The following is a 12140-nucleotide window of genomic DNA, read 5'->3' as shown; positions in this document are numbered from 1 at the left end:
GTTGTGTACTTTTTCATTGTTTCAGCAAACTGCTCTTTTTCACTTTCTGGAATTTTTTTGAACATTTCTTGGCCACCTCCATGTTGCTGTTAGCTCATATCTAAAGCTGCAGGTGCCGCTTACATTAACACGTGTCACCTGCTAGTAATGGATGGTGGTAGTTGTACATCACACTAACATGATATTATTGTCAAAAAGTGACATAATAATGCCAGCAGTAAATATTTTCCTAGAGGAAATGGAAATGCATGTGCTATCAGTAGGCTGGAATGGCTTACTTTTTTTAAACAAAAAGGCGTTACTACTTCAGTTACAACTAAAGGAGTAAATAGAAATTGAGCTGTCCAACTGTTACTAAAAGAGTATCTTTATTGCTTTGGAAGTAATTTATTTAAGTAGTTCAGACTAAAGAAGTAAGAGTTAGTACAAGAGAAATTAATACTAGTTTGGTGCTCGCCATCACCATAGGCGATATTCTCCTTCTTATATATATTTGTGGTGTTCATAGGTTCAGAAATATCTGTTTGATATTTTTGTTGTGAAGTAAGAGATAATGAAGATTTTAGCACATATTGACAACTGTTCTTTTATGCAGTTGACAACTACAATGACTAACACTTTTTTTTTTTTTTTTACATTTGAGACAACATCCACTGAATTCACGCATCAAATTAGACATGTATAATGTTCTGAGACTAGTATCTGGAATGTTGTAGACAAATTCAGAGAAAAAAATTACTCTTGCAAGCATGTGTAAGCATAAATATTTGTACCTTAAAATAAGTTGTAGTTTCATCTGGTGCTTGTTATATTTCAGGGTCCAGTTTCAGAGTATCTATTACCTTTTGAAGAGGAAGTCGGACAGCACCCAACTCTCGAAGACATGCAAGAATGCGTCGTACAGAAGAAAGTTCGCCCTTGCTCGCGTGAGCACTGGCGCAGTCACCCGGTATGTGACAGTTTTTATTCAGCTACGCTTTTCCTGTAATGTTCTGGACAAAAGCATGTTTGCAACAAAACTTAGTTATAAAATAAAAGAGAGCTGCCAGATAATTTTGCAGTTTTTTCTCAGAACTTTTTTCCAGTTAGACAGGTCAAGCCAAGGCCTGTCAACATTATTACATTTTCCAATTTTGAGTCCCATGGTGGGCAAGCAGGCAGTATAGTCCACAATATCGTAGACCTTTCACTTTACATAAATTACATTCACGTACATAAATTACATTCACATATGTAAGGCAATACTGACTCTACGACTTATTTTAGAAGCTAGATTAAGAAAAGGCAAACCTACATTTCTAGCATTTGTAGACTTATAGAAATCTTTTGACAATGTTGACTGGAATACTCTCTTTCAAATTCTGAAGGTGGCAGGGATAAAATACAGGGAGTGAAAGGCTATTTACAGTTTGTACAGAAAGCAGATGGCAGTTATAAGAGTCGAGGGGTATGAAAGGGAAGCAGTGGTTGGGAAGGGAGTGAGACAGGGTTGTAGCCTCTCCCCGATGTTGTTCAATCTGTATATTGAGCAAGCAGTAAAGGAAACAAAAGAAAAATTCGGAGTAGGTATTAAAATCCATGGAGAAGAAATAAAAACTTTGAGGTTCGCCGATGACATTGTAATTCTGTCAGAGACAGCAAAGGACTTGGAAGAGCGGTTGAACGGAATGGACAGTGTCTTGAAAGGAGGATATAAGATGAACATCAACAAAAGCAAAACGAGGATAATGGAATGTAGTCAAATTAAGTCAGGTGATGCTGCAGGAATTAGATTAGGAAATGAGACACCTAAAGTGCCCGCATCTCGTGGTCGTGCGGTAGCGTTCTCGCTTCCCACGCCCGGGTTCCCGGGATCGATTCCCGGCGGGGTCAGGGATTTTCTCTGCCTCGTGATGGCTGGGTGTTGTGTGCTGTCCTTAGGTTAGTTAGGTTTAAGTAGTTCTAAGTTCTAGGGGACTGATGACCATAGATGTTAAGTCCCATAGTGCTCAGAGCCATTTGAACCATTTGAACACCTAAAGTAGTAAAGGAGATTTGCTATTTGGGGAGCAAAATAACTGATGATGGTCGAAGTAGAGAGGATATAAAATGTAGACTGGCAGTGGCAAGGAAAGCGTTTCTGAAGAAGAGAAATTTGTTACCATCGAGTATAGATTTAAATATCGGGAAGTCGTTTCTGAAAGTATTTGTATGGAGTGTGGCCACGTATGGAAGTGAAACATGGACGATAAATAATTTGGAGAACAAGAGAATAGAAGCTTTCGAAATGTGGTGCTACAGAAGAATGCTGAAGATTAGATGGGTTGATCACATAACTAATGAGGAGGTACTGAATAGGATTGGGGAGAAGAGAAGTTTGTGGCACAACTTGACTAGAAGAAGGGATCGGTTGGTAGGACATGTTCTGAGGCATCAAGGGATCACGAGTTTAGTATTGGAGGGCAGCGTGGAGGGTAAAAATCATAGAGGGAGACCAAGAGATGAATACACTTAGCAGATTCAGAAGGATATAGGCTGCAGTAGGTACTGGGAGATGAAGAAGCTTGCACAGGCTAGAGTAGCATGGAGAGCTGTATCAAACCAGTCTTCAGGACTGAAGACCACAACAACAACAACATATGTAAATGATAACATACAGCAATATTATGAAAAGGGAAGTTGCTACTCACCATATAGTGGAGATACTGAGTCACAAAAAGGCGCAACAAAAAGACTGTCACAAATAAAGCTTTCGACCAGTAAGGCCTTTGTCAAAAAAAGACGACACACACAAACCTGCACGCGCACACGCAAATGCAACTCTCACACACGTGACTGCAGTCTTGTGCAACAGAAGCCACACTGTGGGCAGCAGCACCAGTGCACAATGGGAGTGGCGACTGGGTGCGGGTAAGGAGGAGGCTGGGGTGGGGAGGGATAGTATGGCGGGGGTGGCGGACAGTGAAGTGCTGCTGGGGAGTGCGTAGGGACGAGGTAGAGAGAGGGTAGGGCAGCTATGAGCAGTCACAAAGTGAGACGGTGAGCAGGGGAGAGGTGGGGTGGGGGTTGGAGGTAGCAGAAAAGGAGAGAAGTGAAAAGACTGGGTGCGATGGTGGAATGAGGGTGTGTAGTGCTGGAATGGGAACAGGAAAGGGGCTGGATGGGTGAGGATAATGACTAGCAAAGTTTGAGGCCAAGAGGGTCACGGAAATGTAGGATATATTGCAGGAATAAGTCCCACCTGCGCAGTTCAGAAAAACTGGTGTTTGTGGGAAGGATCCATATGGCACAGGCTGTGAAGCAGTCATTGAAATGAAGGATGTCATGTGTGGCAGTATGTTCAGCAACAGGGTAGTCCAGTTGTTTCATGGCCACAGTTTGTAGGTGGCCATTCATGTGGACAGACAGCTTGTTGGTTGTCATGCACACATAGGATGCAGCACAGTGGTTGCAACTTAGCCTGTAGGTCACATGACCGGTTTCACAGGTAGCCCTCTCTTTGATGGGATAGATGATGACGGGACTGGAGTAGGTGGTGGTGGGAGGGGTTGGGAGCAGGGGTCGTGTAGGGATGGGCGAGTATATTGTGTAGTTTTGGTGGATGGCAGAATACCACTGTGGGAGGGGTTGGAAGGATAGTGGCCAGGACATTTGTCATTTCAGGGCACGACGAGAGGTAGTCTAACTGCAAGGATTACGCAGAAGGACTCTGCCAGCTTCACATACATTCACATATAAACCTTGCCACAGTGACCTCATTCCAGAAATCCAGCAGGATCTCCAGTCACTCCTCAAGTCCTTGGACCCATCCCAGAACCTCTCCCCAGAGTCCGCCTCTCTGCTCACCCCTACCACTCTCCCCGCACTCCTACCTTCTGCATGCTTCCTAAAGCCATAAACCCAACCGACCCGGAGCCCCCTTTGTGGCTGGATACTGTGCCCCCACCGGGAGAATCTCTGCTGTCGTAGACCGACACCTTCAACCTATTACCCTCCTATCTAAAAGATGCCAACAATTTCTTCCACTGACTCTCCACAGTTCCTGTCCCTTTAGCAAACAGTGGCCTGCTCATCAGTAGTGATGCCACCTCCCTAATGCCCACGGCATTACCGCTATTAAACACTACTTTTCCCAACACCCAATGGATTCCAAACCAACAACCTCCTTCCTAGTCACTATGACCAACTATATCCTCACCCACAATGACCTCTCCTTTGAAGGCACCATCTTGTGCCAACCTGTTCATAGTTCATTTAGAGGAATTCTTCCTAAACACCCAAAATCCTAAACACCTCACCTGGTTCAGAGTCACTGATGAAATCTTTGCGATCTGGATCGAGATGATGACACAGTATCCACATTCCTCCAAAACCTCAACATCTCCCCCATTTGCTTCAGCTGGTTCTACTCAGCAAGCCACCTTCCTAGATGTTGACGTCAACCTGAAAGATAGCTACTTCAATACCTTCATCCATATCAGACCTACTAACTACCAGCAATAGCTCCACTTCATCAGCTGCTCTCCCTTCCATACCAAGAAGTCCCTTACATACATCTTAGCCACCTGTGGTCGTCGCATCTGCAGTGATGGGCAGTCCCTCTCGAAATATATCGACAGTATCTCTGATACCTTCACAAACTGTAATTATCCTCACAACCTTATACATAAACAAATTTCCTGTGCCTTATCTTTCCTGTCTCCCACCAACTTCCCAAAGTTCTACAGTCCGGCCACAGAGGAGCATTCCCCTCGTTGTCAGTACCACCGAGGACTGGAGCAACTGAATTACATTCTCCGCCAGGGTTTTGACTACCACTTGCCGTGCCCTGAAATGAGAAATGTCCTGCCCACTATCCTTCCCACCCACCCCACAGTGGTATTCCACCATCCACCGCACCTACACAATATACTCGTCCATCCCTAAAATAACCCCTGCTCCCAACCCCTTATTTCATGTACGCCTGTAATACACCTAGTGCAAGACCTGTCCCATACATACTCCCACCTCCGCCTACTCCAGTCCCATCACAAATATCATGTATCCCATCAAAGGCAGGGCTACCTGTGAAACCAGTCATGTGATCTTCAAGCTAAGCTGCAACCACTGGACTGCATTTCATGTGGTCACGACAACCAACATGCTGTCTGCTGCACGAATGGCCATCGACAAACTGTGGCCGTGAAACAACTGCACTACCTCGTTGCTGAGCATGCTGCCACACATGACATCCTTCATTTCAATGACTGCTTCACAGCCTGTGCCATATGGATCCTTCCCACCAACACCAGTTTTTCTGAATTGGACAGATTGGAACTTTCCCTGCAATATATCCTACATTCCCATAACCCTCCTAGCCTCAACCTTCGTTAGTCATTATCCTCACCCATCCAGCCCTTTTCCTGTTCCCTTTCCAGCCATACACAACCCTCATTCCACCATCGCACCCAGTCTTTTTACCTCTCTCCTTTTCTGCTACCTTCACCGCTCTCCCCACTTCTCTGTCTAACCTCCTGACTGCTCATAGCTGCCCTACCCTCTCTCCACCTCGTTCCTGTGCACTCCCCAGCAGCACTTCACTGTCTGCCACCTCTACTCTACTATCCCTTACCCTCCCTGCCCCAGCCTCCTCTTTACCCCAACCCGATCACCACTCCCATCATGCACTGGTGCTGCTGCTCGCAGTGTGGTTTCATTTGCTTGAGAGACTGCAGTTGTGTGTGAGAGTTGCCTTTGTGTGTGCGCATGCAGGTTTGTGTGTGTGTGTGTGTGTGTGTGTGTGTGTGTGTGTGTGTGGTGTCATTTTTTGATGAAGGCCTTACTGGCCGAAAGCTTAATTTGTGACAGTCTTTTCGTTGTGTCTATCTGCGACTCAGCATCTCCGCTATATGGTGAGTAGCAACTTTCCTCTTTATAATATTGTTACATTCCATTCTGAATTTTCCATGGAATAATAACATACATGCACTTAATATACAGGGGATAGGCAAAATAATGAGAACTGTGGTAGTAATGTGATGGTTGTGTTTCATGGTCAGCAATGCGGGTAAGGCACATGTCGCGCAGGACTGTGTGTATTCAGTATGGACTAGGCATCAGTGCAGGTTGTTTATGAGTAGTGTACACTTCGTATTTGTGTTCTGAGGCCGAGGTCAACATGCAATGAAAGACCTAACAGAGTTCCAAAGAGGGCAGCTTGTGGGGGCCGGATTAACTTGGGCATCAGTAACCAAGACAGCCAACTTATTGAAAGTTTCAAGAGCAACTGTTTCAACAGTCGTGACTGCCTACACAAAACGTGGAAAGACATCATCACGTAAACGTAATAGTTGGTGCAAATCAAAACTAAATGACAGAGATCATTGTATTCTAACACAAATTGTGTCGAAACAACACAAAACTGTGGCTGCTAAAGTTACTGCAGAGCTTAATAGCCATCTTCGAGGCCCCCCGTACCTATCGACACTGTCGACCGAGAACTCCGTGAAGCGAATATTCGTGGACGAGCTGCTATGCAGAAACCATTCATGACGACAACCAATGCAAAGAAGTGTAAAACATGGTGTCAGGAGCATAAATCCTGGACGGCTCATCAGTGGAAACACATCATATGGTCCGACGAGTCAACATTTTTGTTTTTTTGGACATCGGGCCGAATTTATGTCTGGAGAGTACCAAAAGAAGCATATACACGGAGGTGGAAGTGTAATGGTGTGGACAGCCATATCATGATACTCTGCTGGTCTAATAATTACTCTCAAAGGTCGTGTTACAGCCAATGAACATTTTAGATGATCAGGTGCACTCCATGATTCAAATTTTGTTCCCCAACAATGATTCCATATTTCAGTACAAAAATGCACCCATTCGCACAGCCGGGACAGTACAATTGTGGTATGAGAAGGATGCAACTGAACTGCAGCGTCTTCCCTGGCCAGCACAGTTCTCGGACTTGAAGATCATCGAACCCTTGTGGGCTGTATTGGAGCGCAGACTCCGGAGCAGATTTCCGCCTCCCTCGTCGTTACAGGAGTTAGAAGAGGTTCTGATTAAGCACAGACTAATGGCATAGGAATTAAGAGATGTCAGGTTTACTGATTTCAGCATTAAGTATTAAATCCACAGTGAATTATTTATTGATGGGCAGCCTCAACAATAGAATTTTGCAGCACAGTAGAAGGAATTGTATTGTCATATTTCATTTAAAATGTTGAAGTGTATTTACTGTAGTGCACAAGGAGGGACCCGTTAGTAATTTTATGTCATTTTAGGAGTATCCCATGTTTATAACATAGGATAGAATGAATCGGGTCCATATTAAAGGCATAGTCATCATCCAGAGACTGCAGCAGTTTCAAGGCTGTTAATGCAGGAATAATCGCTACTCGGCTGATGACTTCATTACTGGGATCTTGCTATCTTGTAATGTACTTGTAATCCCAGCAAAATTATCTTTTCTCTGTGTTCAGATCTAAATTTAGCAAAGATGGGTCCAACATGCTTTGTAATGTCATTGATCTCTCCGCCCACACAATTTTGAAATTATGATGGAAACACTCCCGTGTTCACTTCAAGCCACCATCCCAATTTTCTAAACAGGGTTTCTTTCTTTACCCCATTTCACAACCCAAACCACATCTTGAGTTATTTTTTTATGTTTTTATTATACCTTTTTCCAAATATGAAATTATCTTACATCTTGTAGGACTAAAGAATGATATGATACGCACTGAGTGATGGTTGTGATAGTTCATAACAATGCACAGTGATTGTAATGGTTCAGTAGTCAGTTGCCGATAAGTTGTACACATGCTGGAAGTTACCAGAAATTACTGCACAACAACGAAGCCTACTATTCAGAAATAAGCGGAGTAACTATTGATTCGCCACAGTCTGCTCACAACTTTTTCTCTTTATGCTTCAATATTGGACTCTGTTTATTGTAGTTGTGTTATGTTTTGATGGATTTTAGCTGTAGTGATATGTGTGCACATTATTTGAGATGACATGTTTCTCTGTTCACATTTTAGGGCATGGCTGTGCTTTGCGACACCATAGAGGAATGTTGGGACCATGATGCAGAAGCGAGGCTTTCTGCCAGTTGCGTCGTAGAGAGGCTTTCCATGCAGGCGAGGTCAATGTCCTGCACAAAAGAGCACATTTAATAAGGTACGTAAAGGGATCATTAGTTCTTCCAGTGCATAACTTATTGTTAAAATTATGCAGCTACAAAATTATTAGAAAACTATCTGAAAAAAGGCTGAACACTTGAAAACATCGCCTAAGTGAATGATTGCCTACAGAAAAGTCTAACAGTCGCAAAGCTTGTTAATGGCGTGCGTGGTAATTGAAATCCTTCTCAGAGCATCATAAAAACAACATGCATCTTTATTTTTGGAAATTTTTTGTTATGCACATGTTAAAACTTCCACACCAGCTTAATATAGTATTGTTTGACTGAAATGTTGTCGAAACACCTAAATTCGCAGTTTTTCATTTCCTCGTTCAGCCTGTCCAAGTACATTAACTCACAGGACATGCAACAGACAATGCCCATCAGTACATTGGACATTCGTAAAATTTGTATTTGGTTCGCAGTTTCCAGACCAGTTCTATTTTGGCCACACATTAATACTAGCTTTTCTGCTAGGAATGTTTTCGCAATGTAATTTGTGGGAAGTTGGACCTGGAATGTTGTATTGATACACACCATTGATATTTCATTTCTTCCCAGACATTTCTCACGAAGTGATTTAGTTGCTTGTGTACAAAGAATCAACTAACAGTCAGTGATACTTGAAGTCAAGGCCAGCGATATTTGAAGTCAATCATTCTGTGTGAGGCTGCTCTATTTAATTTAAAATCAACACATTTTTGCCCATGTCAGCTGACATCACAGCAGCTGACAAGAGTGCTCCACCTACCATCTTCGAAGGTTGCCGTGGGTCTGATGATGGTCATGTGATATGACCGAAACCGGTCACCTATGTTCTTGTAACGTATGTGGTGTGATTAAGACTGAATTTTAAAAACAAAAAATTAAAAAAGTTAATCTCTGTTCAAAAAATGTTTATTAAAATCTCATTAACAGATTATTACTTTTGGTACTCCATGGAAATTTCATATTTGCTGCCTAATTTTATCTACTCACCAGTCGTGGGAATGGTCCATACTACAGAACAATATGATAGTGTTGAACTGCTGTGGTTTTTATGGTTTCATTTTTGTTCTGGAGGTGCTTTGGGCACATCCTTACTTTACCAGTTGGGGCTTCGGTCTCATTTTTAGTTTACACAATGTATTAAATATTTATAGTTTAGGACTTGCCCTTGTGCATTATGTTTGACAATATTTTATCTTATTGCATATTTTTGTCCAAATACCTGTCCATTTTTGTGTTGTTATTGAATTGTTTCATAACTTAATTAAGATGTCCAGGGAGTTCTCCGTTTATTGTTTTTTTCCCCAACTTCCGTGAGTTATCAAAAGCTTCTTTGTTATCAGTATCTGACAATTGTTTGTAAATATAATTAAAATATTTTTATAAGTAGTACGCAGAAGGTTTATTCCTCACTAGTCCAGAATCTTCCTTTTTCTTGGTTAAAAAGTGGTCCAGTTTTTGCTGTTTTCAACTGGTCCTGTATGAGGGTTTGCAAAAATGTTTTACTGAGGTGTAGGTCTGAGGGTCCAATGTGGATGAGACTCGTAGTGAAGCTACCGAGCTCTCGGTGTATTTAAATTAAATGTGGAGGGGGCAGAAAGGAAAGGAAAGTGAAGGGATTACTGATGTCAACTGCGTTGGGACTTACACAGAATCGATGGTGACAGGTGAAAATATGTGCTAAACCGGGAGTCAAACCTGCGATCTCATGTTTACTAGGTGGCGGTGTTAACCACTGTGCCACCCGGGACCCAGTGTTCACCGCAACTGCACGGCCTATCTCGGCATGCCTGACAGCTGACCCACATACCCACCGAGTGCCGCCTATCTCCAGTCCCTGTCCATTTTTATCCGTGCTCACTAGTCTGAGATTCCTCTAGGAGGTCGGATATACTTGTGCATCTGCACTGAAGGAGGTGGATCCAACGACCATCTAGGTGAATCAGCTATTTGACTTTGCGGTGTCTGTTCTTTCGGACACGTCCAAAAGAATAGACACCACAAAGTCAAATAGCTGATTCACCTAGATGGTCATTGGATCCACCTTCTTCAGTGCAGATGCACAAGTACATCTACCTCCTGGGGGAATCTCAGAGTAGCGAGCACGGATAAAAATGGACAGGGACTGGAGATAGGTCGCACTCGGTGGGTGGTGTAACTGCGCTCTGTATGTTCGGTGACAGATGACAGAATTTTGGTGTTAGAGATGAACAGTGCACAGTGATACCAGGATATCTAACACTCTAGATTTGCAGGTTCTTCAAACCCGTGTTTATGCTATTCTTGTGCCCATTACGGAGATTCTTCTGGAGCTCAAATGGGAATCCCTGGAGGGAAAACAATGTTCTTTTTGAGGAACAGTCTTGAGAAAATTTAGAAAACTGACTGCAGAATACTTTTGTTGCCTCCATCATACATTGCACGTAAGGGCCACGAAGATAAAATGCGAGAAATCGTGAGTATGCCTCACCAGCCAAACACATTAGTTCCGCTGAATTTTCCTCTGTAATTTAAATAGCGAAGATAAAGTCTGCCTTTGAAAGTTGCTCAGATTACTGCAGGCGTTTTGACCTCATACGGGAGTGTTGCAGTGCTCCTCAGCACTGGAGAGTGCATATAAATAGTCATTTTTGCCTCTTTCTATTTGCGAATTGAACAGGAAAGGAATGACTACTAATGGTAAGGGGTACCTCTTGCCAGGCAGCATAAAGTGGATTGCAGAGTATCGATGTAGAACATTCAAGCTACACATATTAGAATTCAAATTCTTGTGCTTTCTGTGTTGTTGTAACTGACTTGAATAAGAGTTCCTGGTTTTCCTCTTGTGATTGCAGTAATACTTTGTTGTCATGATTGTGTTTATACAACTTGTAATTATTCTGTTTCAGTGGATAGCTTCTGTCACAAATGCAGCCACTATCGACAGTGTTCGATGTTGGGGCGGTAAGTCTGCCGTCCACATATCTGTCTGGGAAATGACGGACGTATGCAGAGTGCGTATTTTTGTTGAGCCGTGTGGGAATTTGGAGAGCACCTCTCATCATCTGACACGGTGCCACAGTTTTCTTCTCATGAGGACGCCTCACCAGCCAAACACAGTAGTTCCTCTGAATTTTCCTCTGTAATTTATGTAGCAAAGATAAAGTCTGCCTTTGAAAGCTGCTCAGATTACTGCAGATGATTTGACCTCATACGGGAGTGTTTCAGTGCTCCTCCGCACTGGAGAGTACTGCTAGAGATCCAAAGAGTTTCGTTGGGATGTTTGCAGTGACTATTTGTACCTCTTCTGTCAGTGACTTGCTTGCTTTGTGGCTATGCACCTAAACATTAAAGCAGAGGAGAGAGACCTGCTCTTATAATTGAACTTGGCACTTTGGAAATTTATGCTCAGTAGTAACTGTATGTGTATATATATGTATGTCTTAATTATTGTAGCAGGCAGGCATATAATTTGTCTGAAATATTTATGTTGCGGGGCAAAAAAGAGAGACATATTTTAGAATGGCAGACCTGTGCAGGCACAAGGCTGCCAAAGTAAAGAATTGGCCTAAATTGTGGTCCATGGATATCACCAGTTTCTTTTTTAATAATTGTGCGGATGGTAATTCACTGGTGCTAACGACATAGATTTTGAAGCTAAACATTAGTGCCCTCTTTTAACATTGACGTAAATTGAATTGTTATTCTCATTATCTCTCACGTAGCCACTAAAGGGACGAGAACAGTAGCTTGTGTATAGAAATCCAAAAGATATAAATGTTTGATATCTAGTGAAAGACATTTTGTATTGTTTAGTTTACTGAATGTGTATTATGTGTACAGCATACTGGCAATAATTTTTAACATGTTCATACATGGATTTTTCTCAGAAGGATATCAATTTTAAAAAAAAGATCTTTATATGGATGTTATTTTTAAACACAGTTTTTGAAACAGTAACTTTCAAGGTTTGCTGGAAATTAACCTTTAGTATTTGCTCTAAAAAATTTTCAAAACTCAT

General features: G+C 42.4%; 1 protein-coding gene across 1 annotated transcript in view; it reads left to right on the top strand.

The window, feature by feature from the left end:
• LOC126214851 (activin receptor type-2A) overlaps window positions 1-11504 on the top strand; it is a 109814-nt gene extending 98310 nt beyond the window's left edge. Inside the window, exons 9-11 of the mRNA XM_049941486.1 lie at window positions 818-949; window positions 8010-8148; window positions 11029-11504. Of these exons, the coding sequence (XP_049797443.1) occupies window positions 818-949; window positions 8010-8144 (267 nt within the window). The 3' untranslated portion in view covers window positions 8145-8148; window positions 11029-11504. The remainder of the gene's footprint in view (window positions 1-817; window positions 950-8009; window positions 8149-11028) is intronic.
• The last annotated feature ends 636 nt before the right edge of the window (window positions 11505-12140 follow it).

Source organism: Schistocerca nitens, chromosome 12 (assembly GCF_023898315.1).
Source record: "Schistocerca nitens isolate TAMUIC-IGC-003100 chromosome 12, iqSchNite1.1, whole genome shotgun sequence".
Classification (NCBI taxonomy): domain Eukaryota; kingdom Metazoa; phylum Arthropoda; class Insecta; order Orthoptera; family Acrididae; genus Schistocerca; species Schistocerca nitens.
This window is presented reverse-complemented; position numbering and strand designations above follow the sequence as displayed.